Genomic DNA, 24,521 nt, shown 5'->3' on the forward strand with positions numbered 1-24,521 from the left:
TCTAAGTTTCAAGTTTCAGCTGTCATGTCCGACCTCTTGTTTGTCAGGTGCTGCTTGATTATTATTTCCTATTTAGCTAGAAGATTTTCTATTGTTTCTGAGCTTGGAGAAACAGTTGTACCTTCTGTTTTCTGTATTCTGTGTCCTTCATGTTGGTTCCCAAGACTCAGATATTGTCCCACTTTCTCTCCCTCCATGCCTGCCTCCCTTCCAGGCAGACACTAAGATGCAACCATTAAATTGAAAACAAAGGTAAATTAAAGAGCTAACTCCCAATAATGTGACCTATAAGCTAGCCTCATAGTTATTTTCTAGCGTAAGAGCCACAGGTTTAATAAATAAGAAAGAGTGGCTGTTTTTAATTTAGACATACCAAGATGAGGCCAACTTCCTCCCAGCAGAGAATCTTTGGAAACTCCCCCATCTGTTTCTTTTACTCTCTGTTTCCCTCATGACGAAATGAAGACCATAGCATTGCCTCTCAGGGTGATTGTTTATGTTCAGTAAGATAGTGTGCATCAAAGACACTTAGAGGAGTGGGCACTCAGAAAGCATCCTAAGGACTGGCTGCCGCTCATCTTTCCAGCACTTTTGCTGTTTTGGCAGTGCTGAGTACGGAACCTAGGACCTTTAACAGGCTGAGCAAGCACTCTAACCTACATCCCAGGCCTTTCAGCATTTCCTTAGGAGGGAATAATTCCTTCCTCTTCATTGCTATCCCCTACCTCTAAACTGTGCATAGTAGTGAATGCCAAGAGTTTTAGAGCTTTGGATGTTCCCCTCAAAGAAGTTGGCATCTAGACTTAAAGCAGGGCAGGCTTGCTCTATGCCAGGAAATGCAGACAATATTTGATGGGATGCACTAGCATTGCTTGGGGGAAGAAGCCCCGTGATCCAGGATGTATGACCTGGAAGACTGAGTAGTCCAGAGCGTGGGACCCAGGCAGCTGCATTTTTGACAAGTGCTCAAGTGATTCTGATGCACATAACCCTTTAGCAGGGAGTTCACAGCATGCAAGTCATTTCAGGCTATCTCTATCTATACAGCAGGATGGCAGGAAGACATCTAACAACTGGCGTCACACCAGGAACCAACCATCCCAAGTGAAGACCTTAGTGTGTATGAAGCTCTGTTCTTCACGTGGAACTGTTTTTAAGCACTGTGGTACTTTAAAAAAAGAATCATATATTAGTTTATTTTCTGTGGCATTGCTATAAAACACCATAACCAAAATGCAACTTGGAGCCAAAAGGGCCTTTTTGGCTCAGAGTCCCAACCTCAGTCCATCATGAAGAGAAGTCAAGGCAGGAACCTGGAGGTGGAGCTAAAGCAGAGGCCACAGAGCAACACTGTTTACTGGTCTGCTCTTCACGGCTTACTCAGTTTCCTTTTCTATACAACCCAGGAGACCCTGCCAAGGATGTCTCTACTGACAATGGGCAGGGCCCTCCCACATCAATCATTAATCAAGAAAACGCTCCCCAGACTCATCCACAAGCCACACTAATGGAGGCATTTTTCTCAGTTGAGGTCCCCTCTTGCAAGATGACCAACACTTGTGTCAAGTTGACAGATTGGCCAGCACAAACAGTTTTCTTAAGTTTCTGAGAAGAATTTTGTCACCATCCACAGTCACTAGTAGCCAATTTCAGCTTTGTCCCTTGGAAGATCGGTTTTCTTGGGCTCAGGGCTTTGACACTCCCCAGAGCATTTATTCGGCTTCCTATAGCTCAAGAATTCCTCAGCCTCCCCACCCCCCATTCCAGCTCCCCTGACCTTCTCCACAGCAGCAGAGAGCATGTTTCTATGGTGTTAAATTACAGCTCTGTTTTCCTCCCTTCCTTATTACTATTGGTTTCTGGTGGCCAACATAACTCAAAATGATCTGTCAAGGAATGAAATTTGAGTGCGCTGACCGTCCTTTCTGTGAGTCAACAAATAGACAGGTCAGAGAGAAACAAAATATAGATTCACACTTCTGTGTCTTATCTAATTTCACAAGAAATATTTTTAAAAATTTCTATAGGTAGGATGATGACTGCCTTTAATAAAAGTTGATTGGAAGGGAACAAAATTTAAACTTAACACATACATGGCCAAACACACTATCCCTGAGAGTGTAGTTAAACAGCGTCAGGAATAAACAGGACTCATGCTGGTTTGCTCAGAGGCAAATTTGTGCCAGGCCAGCTCTCTCTGTGTTGTATACCTTACGCAGCCAGAGAATTACATTTAGAGATACTTTTGGAATTCTATCCTCTGGAACAGTGGTTCTCAACCTTCTTAATTCTGCAATCCTTTAACAAGGTTCCTCATTCTGTGACCCTTAACTACAAAATTATTTTCATTGCTACTTCGTAACTGTAATTTTGCTACTATTATGAATTGTAATGTACAGATCTATGTTTTCTGATGGTCTTAGGTGGCCCCTCCCCAAAGGGTTGTAATCCACAGGTTAAGAACTGTTCCTCAGGGCTGGAGAGATGGCTCAGCAGTAAAGGGCACAGCCTGCTCTTCCAGAGGTCCTGAGTTCAATCCCCAGCAACCATGTGGTGGCTCACAACCATCTGTAATGAGATCTGGTGCCCTCTTCTGGCCTGTAGTCATACATGCAGGCAGAACATAGGATAAATAAATCTTTTTTAAAAAACAAAAGAATGCTGATAGTTTTATTAGTAACTTGAATGACAGAACAGAATACATTGGTACCAACTGTAATTGTCAGCCTCACCAGAGACTCTAAAAATGAGTAAACAATGTGTTATGTCTTTCTTCATTAATAAAAAACAAAAACACAGGGGGCTGGAGAGATGGCTCAGTGGTTAAGAGCATTGCCTGCTCTTCCAAAGGTCCTGAGTTCAATTCCCGGCAACCACATGGTGGCTCACAACCATCTATAAAGAGGTCTGGTGCCTTCTTCTGGCCTGCAGACATGCACACAGAGAGAATATTGTATACATAATAAATAAATAAATATTAAAAAACAATGCTTCAAAGAACATACCAAGACACTGAAAAGAATGGCTTAGTGCTTGCCTAGTATGTTAGAGGTCCCAAGTTCTATCCCCAGAACCCTTTCCTCAAAAGATCTCCTGCAAATGGGAGGAAATATTTATAAATACTTTGCCCTCTAGGAATATTGTAAATAGAATATAAAAGGAATTCTGACTTTGTGCAATCCAAGGAGTTCCCAGGGCGTGGTACTGCCGACAGTGGGCTAGATCCTTGTCTTAGTTACTGTTTTACTACTGTAAAGAGACACCATGACTATGGAAACTTAGAAAAGAAATCATTTAATTGAGGGATTGCTTACCATTTCAGAGGGTGAGTGTTGAATTTTCTTTACTCTAGCGCCACATTGGAATGCCAAAATGTTGTAATGCTATATTTTTTTTTTTTATTCTGAATCTTTTGGCTCTTTACTCTTTTGGAGGCCTGTGTTGACAGAGGTTTTTGTCCCACCTGGTACCACAGCCATTCAATCCCAAAGAAACACACAGAAGCCTATGTTAATTATAAACTGGTTGGCCTATTAGCTCAGGCTTCTTATTAACTAACTCTTACATCTTAAATTAACCCATATAGGTACCTTTTATCAGAGAGGCATTCTCATCTTGCTTCCTCTGCATCTGAGTGATGACTGCAGACTAAGCCTGTCCTCTTCCCAGAATTCTCCTCCTATTTATTCTCTCTGCCTGCCAGCCTGACCTATCCTTTCCCCAGCCTCACTATTGGTCATTCAGCTCTTTATTAGACCATCAGGTGTTTTAGACATGCAAAGAATCACAACTTCACAGAGTTAAATAAATGCAACATAAAAGAATGCAACACATCTTTGCATCATTAAAACAAATGTTCCACAACATCAACAAATGTAACACACTTTAAAACAATATTCCACAACAACAGGTGAGTCCATGACCATCATAGCAGGGCATATGGCAGGAGGCAGACAGGTGTGACGTGAGGGCAGTAGCTGAGAGCTCACATCTCACAAGTACAAGTGGACTTTTGAAACCTCAAATTCCATCATTGGTGGCACACCTTCTCCAACAAGACCACACCTCAAACAAGGCCACACCTCCTAATCCTTCCTAAACAGTTTACCAGGTGGTCATCACATCCAATGGAAATTTCCATTCCTCAAACTCCAAAAAGTTCTACAAATATCCAGAAATGAGCTGAACCTGGACTATAGGAGGTCTTCTGGTGGTTAGATAAATGTCAGAATTCCTCAGGAATTTGTGAAACCGGTTCCCATCTGTCATTTCCTTACTCTGCAGAAGAGACAGGTGACCCCATTGACATATACCTGTGGTTGTATATCACAACCCACACTGGACTCCAGACTCCCTGGATATCATAAGTAACTGTTTTACATTTCAAAGTCCACACTTAGCATCCTAGACTTTCTTATTTCCTTCTCCACCTTGACACCCTTAGCTCCCCAGCTATTCATACTTCTGATACCCTGTCCTTTCTCTCTATACACTCTCTGTTCTCTGTCTCTGTTTATTCTACCTTCTCCCACAGATAGCCCTGGCCATGTTCAGTCTGCTGCTTTTTCTCTCCGTTCCCTCTCATGTTTATAATAAAAACCTTCCCCTTAACCATAACATGGAACAGTCATATGAGCAGTTTCTTTACTCTAACCCCTCATACACTTGGGGAACCAAAATTTTGAATATGGAACCCATTCTCCTTCACTCCATCACAGTCCTCCAACATCAACCATTCATCAGGAAAATACCCCCACAGACTTCCCACAGGCCAACCCAATGGAGACAATCCTTTAACTTTAAGGTCCCTTCTCCCACATAACTCTAGCTTGTGTCAAATTTGAAAATTGCTAACTAGCATACCATATAATACATAATTTTGAGCAGTATAAAATAATGAAATATTGCTACATGCCATAACATACATGACTCTTGAAAACATAATGCTAAAAGATCAAAGCCAGCACATATTATATAATTTCAGTTATATGAAATATATACAATAAGCAAATCTATAGATATGGAAACAGCCTGGGGTAAGTTAGATTTTACTTGGGTATAGACTATATGTGCTTATTTATAATGGAGAAAACTTCAGTCAGCACTTGAAGCAGACATTCATACATCTCCCAACAAGTCAGCTCATTTGCCATTCATATTTGTTAAACTCAAATGTTAGAATTTATGGTTCTATGCAGGTAGACACAGGTGATGTCTGTAGGCAAAAGTTTCTGTTCCACCTGCCAGTTCTGAAATAATAAACACAGAGACTTAATATTAATTATAAATTCTTGGTCAATAGCTCAGGCTTATCAATAACTAACTCTTACAACTTAAATTAGTCCATTTCTATTCATCTACATTTTGCCACATGGCTTTTTTTTCTATCCCATTTTGTGTATCCAACTCATTTTGCATTTGGCTGGCAACCTTTTGACTCTGCCCTTCTCCTTCCCAGCATTCTCAGTTTGGTGCATCTGCCTAACCTTATTCTGTTTATCTATTGGCCAGTTAGCTTGTTTATTAAGCTGATCACAATGACAAATCTTTACTGTCTACAAAGGGATTATTTCCCAGCAGATGTCTGCTTCTCTAGATGGGCTGTGTTACTCTACACATCTCATTTGAAAGTTGTCAATCAACTTTCATGGTAGCACATGCCTTTAATCCCAGCACTCAGGCGGCAGAGGCAGGAGGATCTCTGTGAGTTCAAGGCCAATCTGGTCTACAAGCTAGTTTCAGGACAGGATCCAAAGCTACAGAGAAACCCTGTCTTGAAAAACCAAAAAGAAGAAAGAAAGAAAGAAAGAAAGAAAGAAAGAAAGAAAGAAAGAAAGAAAGAAAGAAAGAAAGAAAGAAAGAAAGAAAGAAAGAAAGAAAGAAAGAAAGAAAGAAAGAAAGAAAGAAAGAAAGAAAGAAAGTTGTCAGTCAGATTTCATGGTTTCAGCAGTTACACCAGATGAACATGGCTAATCAAAAGTCTAAAGCCAGTGTACTGTCCATGTCAAGGAAGGCCTACCTTCTTTTACATAAAGGTAATGATGAAGGATCACATCTCAATGATAAAGGATTTTGTCTTAATGAGGACATTCTAACCACTCCAGCAAAGTGATTTCTAAAAATTCCCTTCTCTCTTCTCCTTTCCCTTGAATGTTGTTTGGTGATGACCTTGTTTTCTGTCTTTTCCAATACTGAATCCTTCTATAAATACATGTATCAGCCAGGAAATACTGTAGACATCTTTGAATGTATAATAATTTACTAACTTCCAATCACCTAATTTGGTTCTGGAAATGTGTGCAGTAACCTGACATGAAATCAAACCTTCCAAGTTCCTCAAGAGAATTATCGAAGTACTTTAGGGAAAAAATAACACACAGAAAGATTTCAGTGTCAGGTAAGTTTCAAGTATATTGAGTTACTATTAAGCAGGTTTCCTAACCACAAGACTCTTGGGGTCTTCACTCTGGTAGTAACGAAATGTACTCCCAGGATAGGCATTATGAACTGAGTTTGAGTTCTAGAATTAGTTTACCTTGGGGCTTGGTTTAGAATTTTAGCAAAAGCACCCAAATAGGTCTTTGCTTTCTGTCATTTCAATAAAATTCAGATTTCAGATCCACACTTCATACTTTATTGAATTTACTTTTAAACTATGAAATCTTTGACTAGTGTCTTACAGATGAATTTTGCTTCTATTCCTCTTCTTTGAAAGAACTATGTAAAATTAGTATCATCGTCCCTATGCCTGATAAAAACGTGTTCATTTTCACATATGTATCTGCTTACCACTTTCACTCCATTTTGGCAGTCTGGTATTAGAGGAGAAAGGTTTCTGGAGCAGCATTAAGAGATATCCCAAATTAATATTTAATTCCCATGTTTGACATGCACTTCTAACATTTGCTTATTAAAAAATCAACGTATTATTTTCACAAATACTTCAATTCCATTTCTTTCTCTTAAAACTAGTTTCTCTTATGCCTCGAAGGTATCAGAGATTCTTTACTGATCATTTCTTGGGTTACCTTAAGTAAAATTTGAAAGAGTTTAACCATGAAATATCAGTAGAACAGCAAGGCATATCTCGCCTAAGGACCTAGTCAAGGCACTGAAGTTTTAGAGGCTGTGATCTGGAGTCATATTTATTTAAACTCATCTTAGAAATATTTGATATCACTAACAGCACAGAGAACACTGTTGAGTTTCTAATGAACATTGTTTTTAGCCTCCACAGAGGTATTCTGTGACGCCGTGTGGCACAAGGATTTCAGTTCACGTGTTTGCTACCAATTCAACCTGCTTTCATCTCTCTCGTGGAATGAGGCACATTCTTCATGTCAGATGCAAGGAGGCTCTTTATTAAGTATTACAGATGAAGATGAAGAAGAATTCATACGGAGTAAGTATGGGAATGAAGCACATGGATATTGATGTAATAAAATGGCTAATTGTGAACAATTCTGTCCTTGGATCACATATATATATATTATATATATATATAATATATATATATTATATACACACACACACTTATATATCCTTATATCCTTAAAAATGTTTTTCTTTTCTTAATATAGCCCAAATTTCAATTCTGAATTTTTAAAACAGTTTATTCAGCGTGTGTGTGTTTCTATATGCACGCAGGTAGATGTCAGAGGACAATCTTATAGGAGTCAATTCTCTGCCTCCAAGGGGTGGGTTCTGGGGATCAAGCTCAGGTTGTCAGGCTTAGTGGCAAGAGACCTTACTCACTGAGCCATCTCACCACCATTTTGATCCTGAATTTTATTTGATTGATTGATTGATTTTTGAGACACAGTTTCTCCACATAGTCCTGGCTGTCCAGGGACTCACTCTGCAGACTAGGCTGACCTTGAACTCAGAGATCCACTGCCCCTGCCTCTCTAGTGCTGCACCACCACAGCCCAGTTCTGGATTTTCATGTAAACACTATGTCATTCTGTTTGGCACCTACTCATGTCTTAGTTTTCCCCTTGGGGAAGAGAATTTGAAGCTATAGTGTGTGACCCAGGTGAGCTGCAACTCTTGCAAGTGGATCAGAGGAGCTCCTAAAGTTAAGTACCAATTCTTGTCACCTGTAGAACTTAGACAGATTCCATTGGTAAATAATTAAATAGTCTATTTGTTAATAGTGTATCCATCATTCATTCAAAACTTTAATATTCGTGGGAAAATAAAAAACACCCACATGCTAACTAACAGTATAAAACTATAATATTTCAAAGTACCAGCAGGGATGAGAATGGGGGGAACAGTTTTACTTTGTTTCCATGACATTTGTTCTCTTTCCTTTAGGGTTCTCCATTCAGACAAAATTAAGATTTGCAGCTTTGACAAAGAAAATAATCATATAGACACTCAATATTATAGAGCTAAAGATTATTAAAAGACATTCCAACATAGATCTTAAGATATAGGGTCAAAACAAAATATAGAAGTGGCCATTACTACTAACCAAAAGCTACGGAGAAACCCTGTCTCGAAAAATAAAAAAAAACAAAAAAGAAGTGGCCATTACTAGTACGGTTTGGGTCCTGGAATGTACTGTTTGGGGAGACAGCTTTCGTATGGTGTCTCAGACTGCTATTTTAAGCCATGACTGGAGACATCAGTAAATCAGATTTTATGGAAATATCTTTCTAGATAAACTATGTGTTATTTTTATCTGAACCAAGAATGGGATATGGAAAATGCCATGGGATTTTTATCTTCATTTCTAATAACACTTATTTTAATAAACATCACATGGTAGCCAGTAAACAGAAACAAAGAAACCAAGATGAAATGCAAGTTGTGTTTATCAAGGAAGAACAGTCAAGGAATCGTCAGGGAAACATGCCAACAGTATTTTCACTGGGTCCCAGACAAGCCCCCAAGTTGTCAATACTGAGAAGTGCAGAGGCACAGCTACACAGCATCCCCCACATCAGCCTGAAGGGCTTCCTGTCTGTTAGAAACCTCTATTGACAAACAAAGCTTGTTGCTCAGTGGGTGAAAAAAAATTAAGAGTATACCAATATGAAGCAGAATTAGAGATTTATTAAATGATATTTTAAACATGATCTTAAACTCAAGGGTTGCTAGAGAAGTACTCAGGAAAAAAATGAGGCAGACCCTAACATGGATATCAGCTTCTCAAGAGTCTGTCTAGGTGTTTTTAGAATGATAGCTGTAGAATTTTGGTGGTCTCATCTCTAAAGGTTGCTCAGAAATCATTCCTCCCTCATCTTTAAGCATTTCTCAGAGATATAGTTTAAACTAATGTTGAAGGAGGGCACCACTTATTCATCCTGGCCACCCAGAACCAAAATAACCACACAGAAACTGTACTCATTAAAACATTGCTTGCCCCATTAGCTCTAGCTTCTTATTGGCTAACTCTTACATCTTAATTTAACCCATTTCTATTAATCTGAGTATCGCCACGTGGCAGTGGCTTACCAGCAAAGTGGACCTCCTACACCAAACCAATGTTAAAAATGAAAGAATTTTCTTCTAAACAAAGTTATCAGGTGATGTATGAAGGGTCCATGTACCACAGAGGACCAGCTGCCTAGGGGTAGCATCAGCAACAGTGGGCTGGGTCCTCCCACAGCAATCATTAATCAAGACAATGCCCCACCGACTTGCCTACAGGCCAACCTGATGGAAGAATTTTCTCAATTGAGAGTCCCTCTTTCCAGATGACTCTAGCTTGTGTCAAGTTGGCTACCACAATAAACAAATAAAACCTAACCAGTGATATCCATAGAGATTGGTACCGTATAAAACCCAAGGCATTGTTATGCAGGACTTAGATGCAAAGAGAGAGACAGCTATATGTGTTTGAATCCTCCAACCACCACCACTTACTGGCAGGGCTGCTCAAGAAGTAATTCATCCTCTTGGCATGTCAGTTTTCCCCTCTATTGAGTGGAAATAATGATAGTAGCTCCTCGGTATTGTGCATTGCATCTTATAATGCACGTGGAGACTTAGGAAAGTGTCTGGCATGCATAATAAATGGTGTGGGTTCACCAACTGACATCTATATGCACCATTTTATAATCTGTTTATTCAGCTTACCTGCATGTGCTCGTTGTGCATGTCTGTAAAGGTGAAAAAATAGTTCTGCATTGGAGGGGGGGTGCGTGTGTGCATGCATGTGTGTGCATGCGTGTGTGTGCATATGAGTGTGTTACATGTGTTTAAGAGTATGCAGATGCATGTGTTCCAGCACACACGCAGTTGGAGGGCAGAACAAGATGTCAGAAGTTTTTCTGTATTGCTCTTTGCCTTATTCACAGGTTCAGGTAGGCTAGCTAGGCCAGTGAGCTCCTGGAGTCTTCCTGTATTTCCCCCTAATGTTGAGGTTACAGGCATCCCGGTGACATCCAGCTTTTCAATGCTGGGAATTTGAACTCAGGCCCTCATGCTTGCAGAGCTAGAACTCTTACCCATGAGCCATCCTCCTAGCCCTACATCTTGTTACTCCATTTTGTTACACAGAAACAATTTGTTGCATTGTAGTGCAGCTTTGTAATAACATATTAATCTGCCATTGGAAGAGGCAGATAAAATTGTTTTGACATTTGTTTGTTGCTGTTGCCAGCCATGCCCACATAAACCTTCATGCAGGGTCCCCGTTGCTGTTTTCTGTGTTTATGGAATGAAATTCACTGGACGGAAGAAGCAGACTTAAAACGTTGCAAAGTCAGAGAGGCCTCCCAGAAGGCCTGTGATAAATGGGTGTACAGTGCACATTCGCCTTTCCTGCGACAGCTCGGCACAAGTGGGGAGTTATCATCCAAACTAATTTGAGCGAATCGTATTGGAGTAAAATACCAATTTCCAAAATCATTACTAATGTGCAATGGGTCTTATGCAAAAGCTTGCACACCATTTATGAATTACGGTTGTTATCTGTCTCAACTGCTGCAGTCTCTCAGGGGAGAATTTGGTACCTATTCATCAAGCCTGAATAGCAATTTTAAAAAATAAGATCTGTCACTGGATTTTATTTAAACATTCCAAGTCTATAATTAGGCTTTGGGGATTGTTTGGGGAAATAGAAGTCTATTCATAAAGACAGAAACTGTCCCAAGCAAAGGATTTTGAGGGAAGCTCGTCACTGGTGAATGGATTGTGAGGCAGAGAATTATCTGGGCTGTCACAAATGACAGGAAACATTCAAAGGAATTTCATTCCCAGTTTGTATTTATGTGTTAAGGGCAAATTCTGTTACAAAAGTAAATAGACTGGTGGGGGTTGTTTGTTTGCTTTAGTTGTTTTTGTTTGTTTGTTTGTTTTGTGTGTATGTGTGCCTTTAAACATGGATTACAAACTACATGATGTTTTCATGCATTTTAGTAAACAAAATTGCACAGTTTGGAGCATGTGGAGTAATTCCAAGAATAATTTAATATTTGAATTAGGTTATTGAAAATACCACTTAGCACTTTGCCTGGGTATGGAATATGGAAATCTCTCCCTGTCTTGTCAGTGAGTGCCTCAATCCACCTCTCATCCTCACGGGAAGGCTAACTGATTTAATCCAACCATACTATTGAAAGCGGGAAGCAGATGAACATCAAGAATAGACTGAGTAGACTGAGTATAATACCACAAAAACTTGGACATGTTCATGTGCAATATGTTCTATTTAGTGACAAAGCACCTTCTGTGGGTTTTTCCCCAGTGTCTGGCTTCCTTAGGCTTCCACTCTGATATTGAAATGTCCAGTTGTTGAGGAAGCAGCAGATTTATTTGAACACACTGAATCATTACCTTGGTAATCCTACCCTATGGTCCAAACTGAGGAGCTTAATAACAGTTCTGAAACTACAGGAAGGAAGGAAGCCCAGACAGTCATTCTCTGTAGGACCTGCCTATAATCTCTGGCTAGGTCCCTGCATTGAGAGAGTGAGAGACAGAGAGAGAGAAACACGCAGGAACAGGAGATAGGAACACAGAGAGAGACAAACAGAAAGATACAGACAGAAACAAAGACAGCGGGACAAAGAGACAGACAGACAGATAGAGATAAAGAGAGAAAAGGAAGTGAGTTATTGCAGAGCACATGAACCAGAAGAAAACGTGCTCTTTTTAAAAGAAGAAATGTCAAAATGGCAATATCTGAGACAGCCACAAAATTAACTATTTTTACTAAAAGTCATTGACATGGCTGTTCCCCTACCTTAATATTATTGTACAGTGTAGTACATGTTCATACTAGCAAAATGGTTTTCAACTTAGGCGCACTAAAAGAAAAACCATAATCATACAACTTCTCCAGGCACGTTTTTCTGTGCAAGCATGTCAGTCAGTGTTTATTTACAGTATCCATTGCACAGATGTGGTCAGATTAACGGGTGAGTTACTACAGAACCATGGTTAGAAGCAGGCACCGCAGAACTGCAAAACCCTCTTCTCAAGTATGCCGAGCCCTGGCCTGGGTCCCCGCTGCTGAGGCCTCCAGAACACTGGGCTCTTACACTATGATGCTTCTCTTCAGACAGCGCCCAGCAACTCAGGCGGGCCTCGGGTCACCTAAGTGTGTGTGGGTACTTGCTTCCATCCACTCCCTGGGGGCGGCCCTGGACGTCTCCACCTCCACCATCCAAAGCTGGAAGCTTGTGAGCTGGGGAACATGGGAGAGCCTCGCACAGACCAGAGCTGGTCATTGCTTCTTGCTGTCAGAAGCTTCCATGTGGCTGCTTTGTCACACTGAAGCCCCAGCATGAGGGTCATAACACCTGGTGTTATCATAGTCTGGCATTACCTATGGCTTTATGACCTGAAGAAATAGCAATTTAAGAAAGCAGCAGAGTGCTGGGTTTGACTTTCACTGTGTTTGTTCCGTCTGTTCTCCTTTCTGTGCAAATACCATGGTTTTCTTTTCAGAGCAGCTGAGCAGGGAAGCAGTGGAGGTGTGGATTGGCTTGAATCAGCTGGATGAAAAGGCTGGCTGGCAGTGGTCTGATGGCACAGCGCTTAGCTACCTGAACTGGAGCCCAGGTACCTGTAGCATCTTATTTACCTTCAACATGCCAGGGTATGTTGCAGACTTACACATAGCATTCTGCAAGTGGTTAATATTTTTCTCCCCTTGAGTCAGGGCGTCCAATGCTCTCCACGCAAGTCTGAAGCTCTCAGTTCTCTTCCCTTGACCTCTCAAGTGCTGGGATGTAGGTGTATGCTCCACACCTGGTAGTTTATAAGTATTGGTTTACCCTTTACTGACTTGCAGAAGGCAGACGTCAGAAAGGTAATCTATTTAGCTTAACATTGCAGCAGAATTGGGGTCAGAGATAGACTGCTGTCTTCAAAATAGCAACAAATTGCAAAATATTCCCTACTCTAAAGCAACAGATGTGTCTCTTTAGCTATCTTTGGAAAATCATTTCATGGTCATGCCTGGACTTGAACTTGGAGATCACAGATAATCATAGCAAATGTCCTGTAGGGGGCGCTAAGCAAGGCACCGTAAGGACCAACTTTAAGGGCTTGGGGCGTTAAGGCTAACTTTAGGGCAATCTTTAAGGGCAAATGTCTGTGCTGAAGCTACATTTCCATGCTATTAATTTTCAGAGATAAGTGATGGGCCATTTGTTGAGTATCACTGTGGAACACTGAAACCTCCCTCAACCGCCTGGAGGAGCAGGGACTGTGAGTTGGCCTTGCCTTATATATGCAAGCGGTACCTAAACTACACTGCTCAGGAAACATTTGGTGAGTGCTCCTCCATCTTCTTTGGTTGTTCACACGCCCACTTCATGCCTTCCTTAGAATTTCTCTATTTTTGCCACTAATTGGGACTTAGCAAAATTGGGTTTACAGTTATATAAATAAAAATGTATAAATGGCATCTTAAACATGTTAGTTGTTAAGAAAGAGGTGACTTTTTAAAAAATGACTGGCGAGATGGCTCAGCAGTTGAGAGCACAGGCTGCTCTTCCAGAGGTCCTGAGTTCAATTCCCAGCACCCACCTGGTGGCTCACAACCATCTATAGTGGGATCTGATGCCCTCTTCTGGCATAAAGTCATACATGCAGATAGAGGACTCATATACATAAAATAAATAAATCTTTTTAAAAAATGTGTAAGCGATCCCTGCCATCCTGGAGCACCATGGCTGCAGCAAATGCATTTCCGCAGAGCTACAACATAGCACGAGGCAAGCAAGCACTTCTTTCTTCCTTTCTTTAAAAAGACCTTCACCCTTCATTGTTCCACATCGGAAAGCCAAAGTTTGCTTTCTTTTGTAGTTTTAAGTTTATTTTGTGAGATTCCTCACACTTAATGATGAAGGGAAATAACTTAGTACTTTTTCTTCTTTTGGTTTTCTTTTGCTGACTTTTTAACTTACTAACCATATATAACTGTGAAGTACAATGTGCTTTGACCCCTACATGTGTTGTGCAATGATCAGCGTATCCATTGCTTCAAATATGATCCTTTCTCTGCGGTGAGACCATTCAAAGGTCTCCTGGCTATTTGAACGTTCCAATGCACCCTTGAAACTCTGGTTCCCTGGTGTGCCTCAGAAGCAAGGCCGTTCATCCTGACTCCAGCCCTCTGCTACAGCACTTCTGGAGTTCCCACCAGATTTCACGTTTCATATGGGTAACACACCTTCCCCACTAAAATAATGAGCAAAACTCAGGTTATAATTAAGACTCAGCTGATACCTAGTTATAATCTAATATAATATAATCTCTTAGATATATATGTAAGTCCAATTCTATCATCCTCGCTGTTTTTTATTCATCGGCATGTATGAGTGTGTGCACTATGTATGTGCTGATGGTGTCCAGTGTATGTATAAGGCATGTGATGTATGGGCACATGTGTCTGGGTGTGAGTATCCGTGTGAACGTACTGAGTCCAGAGAACATCAGCACCATTTCTTGAAAAGACTTTTCTTTCTCCAGTCCATGTTTTTATACTCATAAGAATTTTGTCTGTTTACTTAGTTTTGTTTTTCGAGACAAAGTTTCTCTGTGTAGTCCTGGCTATCCTGGAACTTTTTTTTTTTTTTTTTTTTTTTTTTTTTTTTTTTTTGTAGACCAGGCTGTACTTGAGCTCACAGAGATCCACCTGCCTCTGCCTCCAAAGTCCTGGGATTAAAGACCACTACCCAGCTGTGTTTATGACTTTTGTTGAAGATCATTTGCTGCAATGCATGGGCTCACTTCCCAGCTCTCTATCCTGTTCCACTGGCCGATGTGTCTGTCTTTATGCCATCCCGTATTCTTTTGAATACTAGAGTTTCATAACACGTTCCAAAGTCAAATAATCTAACACCTTCCATTTTATTCTCTTTGCCTAGTGTGGTTTTGACTACTTGAGGGATTTATGATTCCAGATAAAATTGAGTCTCAACCCTAAAGCTTCAGGGCAAGTGACCCTGGAGAACATAACCTAGAGTTCACATCCAGTGTGACAGCATGGAGCGCGGATACCGCAGTGACCTCGAGGGAATAATAGTGAACATCATCATCCTTGTTCTAAAAGAAGTAAACAGAGTTTTAGTCTATTTTAACTCAAGGATAAGAATCTGCTCTATCTACCTACTACCTACCTTTCCTATACAAAATCCATAGAATACCATTTAAATTATGGTCCAACCAATTCCATTCTCTCTCTGTCTCTCTCTGTCTCTCTCTGTCTCTGTCTCTCTCTCTCGTGTGTGCGTGTGTTGGCTGTATGTATGTATGTATGTATGTATGTGTACTGTGTGTGTGACCAATGCTTGTATAGCCCAGAAAAGGGCTCCAGATCCTCTAAAACAGGAGTTACAGATGATTGTAAGTCACCCTGTGGGTGCTAAGAATCAATTTTGTGTTTTACTTACTAAAAGTAACCGTACTAATGACAATTTGCATAAAGGGTGTTAAATAATATTGGAAGCAATTGTGAAAATGATGTTCTCTGTGCTAATTTGTAAAGAAAACGACTCTTGGACATACCATGCCACTCACTGTGATCCTGGCTGGACGCCCTTCCACCGTAACTGCTACAAACTTCAGAAAGAAGAAAGGACCTGGCAAGAGGCTCTTCACTCTTGCCAGACTAATGACAGCATGTTGATGGATGTGACGTCATTAGCAGAGCTGGAGTTCCTTGTAGACCTCCTTGGGGATGGTAAGCACCAAAGACTTTTGATTCAAGACCTGTGAAATAGCATGTTTCTAGTTTTTGAGTTTAAAAGAAACTTTAAACTATTTAAAAGTGATTAGTATATATATTATATATTTAAGGTGTGTATATAGTATATATATTGTATATTTATGGTGTGTATATAGTATGTATTATATATTTATGGTATGTATACAGTATATATTTTATGTGTGTATGTAGTATGTATATTATATATTTGTGGTGTGTATGTAGTATGTATATTATATATTCATGGTGTGTATATAGTATATATATATATTATATATTTATGGTGTGTACATGGTATATATATATTATATTTATGATGTGTATATAGTATATATGTGAGTAGATATGGAATATATATTCATAAATAGATATTCAGAATTTCTAAAAAAATTCCAGAAATCCATAAGTCATATTCAGAAGCTAAGTAATGTTTTCACATTTGCCAAATAAATTAGATACATTCTTTTAAATCTTAAGAGGTAACAACTGACCATGGGGGCAGGGTCCAACTCCCATTGGTACACATACAACTGCCGGAGTCCAGCTCCAGATGAGGGCAGGGTCTGAAGATGGATGGATGTAAGAGCAGTGATGGGAGGATTCAAACACGGGACACTTCTTAGTTTCATTTTAGGAGAGATGGACAGGGGGGATGCACATCCCTAGTGAAGATGCAGGTCCCAGCAGGGGATGTAAGGAGTGGACGAGGGAGGGAGGGAGCCAGGCTATGATGGGCAGGAGAATCTTGCACCCTAACTGACTGGCAGCCAGAGTGTTTCTTAATCTATACAGAATTTAGTAAGCAGGAATACGTTCATGTTGCTCCAAAACAGAGATCACATCACTTTTGGTTTTAGACATGCATTTCACTTTTGCTCATCTGTTAGTCATCATTAATAAACTATGACACAGCAGAGTTATCATTGCCAATCATTTTCCCTCAAGTTTTGACTTGATCTTTGATAAACATTGGTAATCACTGATAAAGAGTTATCTTTTATAATCATTCTTACTCGTTAACCCCATGACCCAGTTTTTAAGAATCTAGAGGCATATGGCAGCCTGTTCTCAGGCTATGAGGACACTAGACCAAAACAAAGTTTCCAAGCTAGTCTGGGCACATTACTGTATCCCAAGTAGTGTGCTATTAACTCTTCATGGTTAGAGTGCCCCAAAAATATCCTCAGGCCAAACTTGCTGCCGTTTTTCTTTGAATTCTGGCATAATGCAATGTTTAGATTATAGCATTTGTCTTTATGTTTAATCTTGGCATTCTGTTGTTCCTTGGCCATATGACACCACATTGGCTCTGCATGTGTTAACTTTTCTAAGTAAGGGAAGTCCTGACATCTCATTCTTTTATCGTCTTCTCCATCATTCTAGGTCCAACAATATAAGTCTCTGGGTAGTGCAGAGGTAACTGTAGCTAATCTCACTTTGTTGTTGTGTGTGTCACATCGCCTGGGTATACAGTGGGAAGAGGTTTGCAGCCTGATCTGTGGCCAACTCCTCTAGCCCACCAACGGTCAATTCTCTTGACCTTTTTGAGTTTACTTTGTTTTGCGTATTTTGTTCCTGTGAAAGTATAGGGACAGATATTTCAAGAATATCGCATAGCCTCATAAAGAGACCTCTGGCTGCTTTATGTGTGTCACAACATCCAGGGCATAAGAAAGACCTTCAAGTAGATAAGGATATCTCTATATAGCGGGGGTAATAGTATGTTCAGGACTGTCCAGGGGAAGAAGCTTAGAAGCAGCATTCCTAGGAGAAGGCATAAATGATTCACAAGAAAATTTTCCACCAATTCAATATTCCCAAATTGTGCAAATATTAAAAGTCTCCCCAGGAGGCAACAGGTAGAGATGAAAACCAAAGGTGGCATGGTGGCCGTCATGCGGCTCGGCTTTGCTGGATGGTTGTCCATCAGCTGGGCTGGCTTTACAACTTTTTCTGTTCCCCTCAGATATGGCTGTGCCATACAACCCATACACTGAATGCTCTGGAAAATGTATGGAAGACAGAACAGAAAGACTGTGAGAGCCAGATGACCAGGAAGCCTGCTATGAGATAGCATCTTCTAGACATAATAGGGAAGTGGCATCCATGAAATCCTAACAATACAATTGACTAAACAAGACCTGCGTAATGACAGCGCCCTTGACTTGCCAACGTAGATAAGGGAAATCTCACAGGACCCTACCCCTAGAAGAAGACTTACAGCCAGTTAAGCTACAGAGAGAGGAAGAGCCAGTTCTCTCTGGGGACGAACCCCTGATAGGTTATTCAATCCCAAGTAGTCAGCCCTAAACACACATGCATGCGAACAACACTGACAGGACAATAGATTATGTGCATATATATGTAGTAAAATAATTAAAGAAGAAGAGATGAGTTTGAGAGGGGGTGCAATAGAGAGGGAGAAGGAGGGGTAGAAGTTATGTAAACATAGTGCCCACACATTAAATTCTCAAAACAATTAAAAATTTAAATTTAGAAAAATATTAAGGAGTAGACATCATACCAGTCATTCCTTGCCAAATGGTGATGGCTCATGCCTTTAATCCCAGCACTTGGGAAGCAGAGACAGGAGGATCTCTGTAAGTTCAAGGCCAGCCTGGTCTACAAAGTGAGTTTCCGGACAGGCAGGGATACACAGGGAAACCCTGTCTCCAAAGAAAAAAGAAAGGAGGGAAGGGAGGGAAGGAGGAAGGAAGAGGAAGGGAAGGGAAAAAAGGAAAGAAAAGAGAAGAGAAGAATATTAAGAACATCAAAGAAAAGAAAAAAGTCAATCCTAAGATTTTCTATGCAAACTCTAAAGCTGTAAATTACCTTTATGGACACTGGCTAGCCACAGTGTGCTATGCTCTCATAAAGGGAACTACTTCAGTAAATAATTTAAATAACTTCTTTTGGCTTGGTGTTTTTCAGGCTGTGTGTCATACTCAGAGGTTCCAGACTTCTGGGCCTCCCATTTTCAATTCTTCAGAGCAAGCCAGGCCCCACTTACCCTTGCCCCATGACATACATTAGCCATGAAGTCTTCCTAAAAATCCTAGAATTATTGATTTCATTTTTCAGTGTTTAAAAACAAAAAACCAAAAAGAAAAAATCCCTCAGCTCTATGTGGTGACCTTTGAGATGTTAGGTTTTAGTTTGCAAACACAAATACTTCTATGTGCTTTTCCCTAATCCTTTGCATTTGGGATTAAAAGAATCCTGCAGTGTCCCCTGTATCAACAAGGACACTTGAGCATCTCTTTGCTACCTGGCCTTTCTCACTGCATCCCGGCTGTGAGGCTCTGTTTGTTTTTCCAGCAACCCGCTGTTCTGTGAGAGATTCTGCTTGTTTTACTGTGCTGGGCTGAGGTGGAGGGAGAGCAGAAAAAACGTTCAAGTTACACTACGGTGAAGAGTTCTGTTGATGTTTTTTAATGTTCCCCTTTCAAAATCCAATTGAACTCTTCATTTTTCCTTTTCTCTAGGCACCAAACTAGACATTTTAGGTCACTTTGAACATATAGGAGGAGCTAGAGTCCCGGACTTGCTCTGACCAGTGCTCGCTTTGGCTTTAGCTCACATTGGAAGGCCTAAATTGAGCAAACCTGGATACTAGAGGGGAAAGAGGCCTACAGAGGTTTATCATAGTGAGATTCAAACAAGATTTATCACACGTGAAAGGGTATATCTTACTGATATAGTGTGCCACAAAAATATACATAGAATACCTTACGAATAATTTATATTTATTTCTTACAGGAAACGCATCAGAAACATGGATTGGTCTGAGTAGCAATAGAACTCCAGTCTCCTTTAGATGGTCCACTGGCTCCTCTGTTGTCTTCACTAACTGGCACCCTCTTGAGCCCCGGATTTTTCCCAAGAGAAGCCAACTGTGCATTGCAGCAGAGCAAGCTGTAAGTTGGTTCATTTGGTCCATTTTGTGGCTCCGACACTGAGAACCACACAGGCCAGGGTCTTGTGTCATAGTAGAGACTGAGAGAGGCAGTGCCTGCTCCTCACGGGGCTGCCTTACACACAGTAAGGCTACGGTTGTTACTCTGAGGAAAGAGGGGCAAAGCTTGGATTACAGCAGGTGCTGCTTCAGACAGGACATGGGAGGGATGGCTTTTTGAACAGATGATGTTTAAGCTGTGACTTAAAAAAAAAAAAGCCCTTACACAACAGACAAAAACAGTTCTAAGAAAAACACACAGGTAGACAAAGGCTTGCCCCTCGTCAATATCCAAACAAATGACCGGTAGTAAGGAGATGATAGATGGGATAAGGGAAGTAAAATGTCCTGGCTGGTATACCAAGGTACAGGAGCCATTAGAGTACTCCAAGGGCAACAGAGGGAAAACATGACTTGAAAAATAACTATGGTCATAGCATACAGAACGGTTTGCAGAGGACAGAAGAGCAGAGAAACAATTGGGTGGCTGTTCCACGGGTAGCCTAGGGTGGAGGCTGTGCAGAGGAGAGGAGAGGAGAGGAGAGGAGAGGAGAGGAGAGGAGAGGAGAGAAGAGAAGGAGAAGAGAAGCATCATGATGTTTCAAATAACAAGATTCATTGTTAGCTAAATTAGACGAGGAGACTCAGATGCAGGTTTTTGTTGTTGTTGTTGTTTTACTTGAACAAACACCATTTTGGTAGTGGCGGGGCCGACCATCCTGGTGCAGAGAGAGGGATGAAGAAGGCTGGAGGACACTGGAGAGTGGGAGTTTTGAAGCTCTGTTAGCTTACTAACATGCAAGCCATTGTGCAGGATGCGAAACCTCTTTGAAGACCATGGATCGGTGGCAGATCTCACTCTCACACGAATGGGTGGAGTCAGTGACCTTAGCGTTATGCACATCCTCAGGCTGCCCTGTCCCACTTCTCTGAGGCATCAGATTATGCAGAATTAGTCTTAAGTCCAAGCCATCTGAATATTTATTAGACATTTTAAGCAAATATTCCCTCTCTGCTCAAACAGTTGCGGAGCACTGGTTGAGTTTAAGGGGGGCTGGAGGGCTTGATAGAGGTCCTCATTCTTTCTAAGCTCAGGATGTTGTGTGGAGCACCCCCAAGAAACAGCTCATTAAATGCTACTTAAGTAGCTTGAAAAAGTAATTGTGCCAACCAAACATGAAAACATTTCAAAGCACTTACTTCTGTGACACCTTTCACTTTCGTTATCTTTTGAGACTTGCAGAAACATGCGCATTCATAATTATACATGCTACCAATGTGTGTCTGAGTGGCATTCAGGGAGGAAGCTGCAGTGATCTCTTTAAATGTCTGTTGTGAATCTAGCTCTGCTGAAACCCAGCACAGTTACAGGAGCTGATGGTTTTTGGAATCACTGGTTTTATATATAGTTAAAATGACCTTCATTTCCTATTGCCTAGTGTGACTGTTTCACTTACCATATTTATAGAACAAAAGCTAACATTTGGATAGGGATTGTTTTAATTAGTGTATATTCATTGTACACAGTAATGGGGTTACAGTGACATTTTTGTCCAAGCGTAGCACACACTTTGACCATATTCAGCCTCTTTACACTAGAAAACATTATTTTGAGTGAGGTAACCCAGACACAGAAAGACAATTATCACATGTACTCACTCATAGGTGGTTTTTAAACATGAAGCAAAGAAAACCAGTCTACAAATCACAATCCCAGAGAACCTAGACAACAATGAAGACTCTAAGAGAGACTTACATAGATCTAATCTACATGGGAAGTAGAAAGTAGAAAAAGACAAGATCTCCTGAGTAACTTGGGAGCATGGGGACCTTGGGAGAGGGTTGTACGGGGAGGGGAGCAGAGAAAAATGTAGAACTCAATAAAAAAAAGAGAAAAATGGTTAAAAAAAAGTATAAGGTGGAAAACAATTGAGAATGACACTCTGTCAACTTCTGGTTTACACACACACACGTGCACATTCACCTCCCCCAACACCTGTATGTTCACCACACACATATCAAACAAGAAAGAAAAAAAGGAATGAGGGAGAGAAAGGGGGGAAAGAAGGAAAAGGAGGGAGGGAGGGAGGGAGGGAGGGAGGGAGGGAGGGAGGGAGGAAGGAAGGAAGGAAGGAAGGAAGGAAGGAAGGAAGGAAGGAAGGAAGGAAGGAAGGAAGGAAGGAAGGAAACTAGTTGGCCCCTGGTATGTATGTAATTCTGGCCCTAGTACTTGGGAAGCCAAAGCAGAAAGATTGCTGGACTGAAGCAATTGTAGCCTGGAACTGCATAGCGAGACCCACTCTCAAAAATTAAATATATTTGATCAATTAAAGAGAAAGCTGAGTAAGGAAAGATGTTGGAGTCGAACATGAATTTTGACCCCGAGGATGACTGGTGGTAGCTTCCAGGTATGTCCAGCAGCAACCAAATTCCTCCCCACTCAGGTCCACCCAGCTCTGGACTGCCTTCGCACTGCCACAGGCAGAGGGCCATCACCAGGCTACTGAGTGATGGGTCAGGCAGGGTTCTGGACGACCACCCCACTGGGAGCGCTTGCTAGTCACAGCCTGGCTCCTGACTAACACTGCGGCCCACCAGCATCCACGGAACCCGCTCGCTCATCCTGTGACTCTTTTTCCCTTTAGGAAGGACTCTGGAAAGTGAAAGACTGCCAAGAAACACTCTCTTACGTTTGCAAAAGAGCAGGGCAAGTCCTTGATGATGACGAATCAGAATGTCCAGAGGTAAGCATGGCGAACAGGACAACTGGGTACCCGGACTACAGAGCTAGAAGAATGTGCCCGCCGTGGATTATAGGGCATCCCTTCTGGGTGGGACTTTTCCCTTACTAAGCAGATAGCACCTGGGGGCACCAGAAAGCTTCAGGATGTGCCCAGCCAATTCACTGGTTAGTAACTCTACTTAAGTCCCTAAGAACCACACAGCGGATGCGAAATCAAACTGAAAATTCCATAATGCTCCCCACTACCTAGACCTGGCTTGGCTGTACCTCCAAGTTTGCTGTCTCTACTCAAGGTCTCTCCCCCATTTTCTCCTTTGATCGTTGGGAAACATGAACACTACTCTTATCCCTACTTGGCAGATGGCAGAACTAGATGTGGAGAGATTGTGTTTCTTCTATTTCTTAAAATAATAATTTCTTATATTATGTTTCTTATATTTCTTAAAATAGTAATTTCTTATATTATGTTTCTTAAATTATGTTTCTTATATTTCTTAAATAATGCATTCATCACTTTAAAGTGGCTTAGTGGGGAAGTCAGAATTCAAACAAATGAGTGTCCTCCCTTCATGGCCAATACTCTATTTTTACCCAAACATCGCAGCCCTTTGAAAGGAACTCTGTGAGTTTGAAGAAGGGAGAGAATGGTAGCTCTTGAGTGAGTATCCCACCTGTTTCATTTTGTTCTGTTTTTTAGTGTTTCCCCCCTTTTTTCAGTTGTGTTTAAGTTTTGAAGTTGGTTGCATTTTTTGAAACATAAAATAAGAAATCAATTAAACCTGCAAGTGGCGATTCCGATGTAAAAAATACAAAGTGACAGGAAAAGAAGATTTCAATCGAGTCAGAAGAGAAAGCAGTGCAGGCAGAGGAGGGATCTCTTGGCATTAACTAAACCAGATCATGTTTCTTTTTCTTTAAGGGATGGGAGAGACATGGCAAATTTTGCTACAAAATCGACACTGTCCTGAGAAACTTTGAGGAGGCGTCCAATGGGTATCATTGCCATCCTGCCCTCCTGACCGTTACCAGCAGGTGAGTGCAAACTCTCTGACCTGACTGCTTTGCCAGGGGCTTTGTAACGACAAGAGTCTGTCAGGAGAGCCTGTCTACATGGAAAGTGGGTTCATAGTAGAAGAGGAAGTGATTGAGTATTTATTGACGTGAATTAAAATCTGGTGATATTTCTAGCTTGATTTTTAAAGACAAATGGCAAAACTTCAGGTGGCTTTTACTGTCCGAGACATCCGTCGGTTCTCCAGGTTTGTTATTACAGACAGCTGTATTTGGACTTTGTCTTCTGTTTGTAATGAGACAGTCTTTGAACAGTACCTGGCAGAGGCTTGGCTGGCAGGACACTCACCCTGCCACATGCCCACAGTAGTAATTACTTCTCACACATTATCTGACCATGCCAAAAAAAATCATAATCAAGTCAATTTTTATTAGAAAATTACTTATTAACTACCAATTTTGGGAAGAATATCGTATTTAACACCGACATGCTTTTTAAAGAAATAAAGGTGGCATGACTGTACACAGAACTGAAGAGGTAGAACCTTACATAAGTGGAACGAGTGCAGGAGGAGGAGTAACAGAACAGTTAGGCAAGGCCAACGTAGCTCTGCAGGTTTCTTGCAGTGCCAATGGGA

At 41.0% G+C, this 24,521-nt stretch overlaps 1 protein-coding gene across 1 annotated transcript in view; it reads left to right on the forward strand.

Annotated features, from left to right (window-relative positions):
- The window catches only part of Pla2r1 (phospholipase A2 receptor 1), a 108,700-nt gene that overhangs the window by 26,392 nt on the left and 57,787 nt on the right, over window positions 1–24,521 (forward strand). The window contains exons 4-10 of the mRNA XM_057755044.1: window positions 7,229–7,402; window positions 12,907–13,020; window positions 13,594–13,734; window positions 15,956–16,150; window positions 19,934–20,091; window positions 22,775–22,873; window positions 23,792–23,904. Coding sequence (XP_057611027.1) covers window positions 7,229–7,402; window positions 12,907–13,020; window positions 13,594–13,734; window positions 15,956–16,150; window positions 19,934–20,091; window positions 22,775–22,873; window positions 23,792–23,904 — 994 coding nt within the window. The remainder of the gene's footprint in view (window positions 1–7,228; window positions 7,403–12,906; window positions 13,021–13,593; window positions 13,735–15,955; window positions 16,151–19,933; window positions 20,092–22,774; window positions 22,874–23,791; window positions 23,905–24,521) is intronic.

This window comes from Chionomys nivalis, chromosome 22, assembly GCF_950005125.1.
Source record: "Chionomys nivalis chromosome 22, mChiNiv1.1, whole genome shotgun sequence".
In the NCBI taxonomy this organism is placed as follows: domain Eukaryota; kingdom Metazoa; phylum Chordata; class Mammalia; order Rodentia; family Cricetidae; genus Chionomys; species Chionomys nivalis.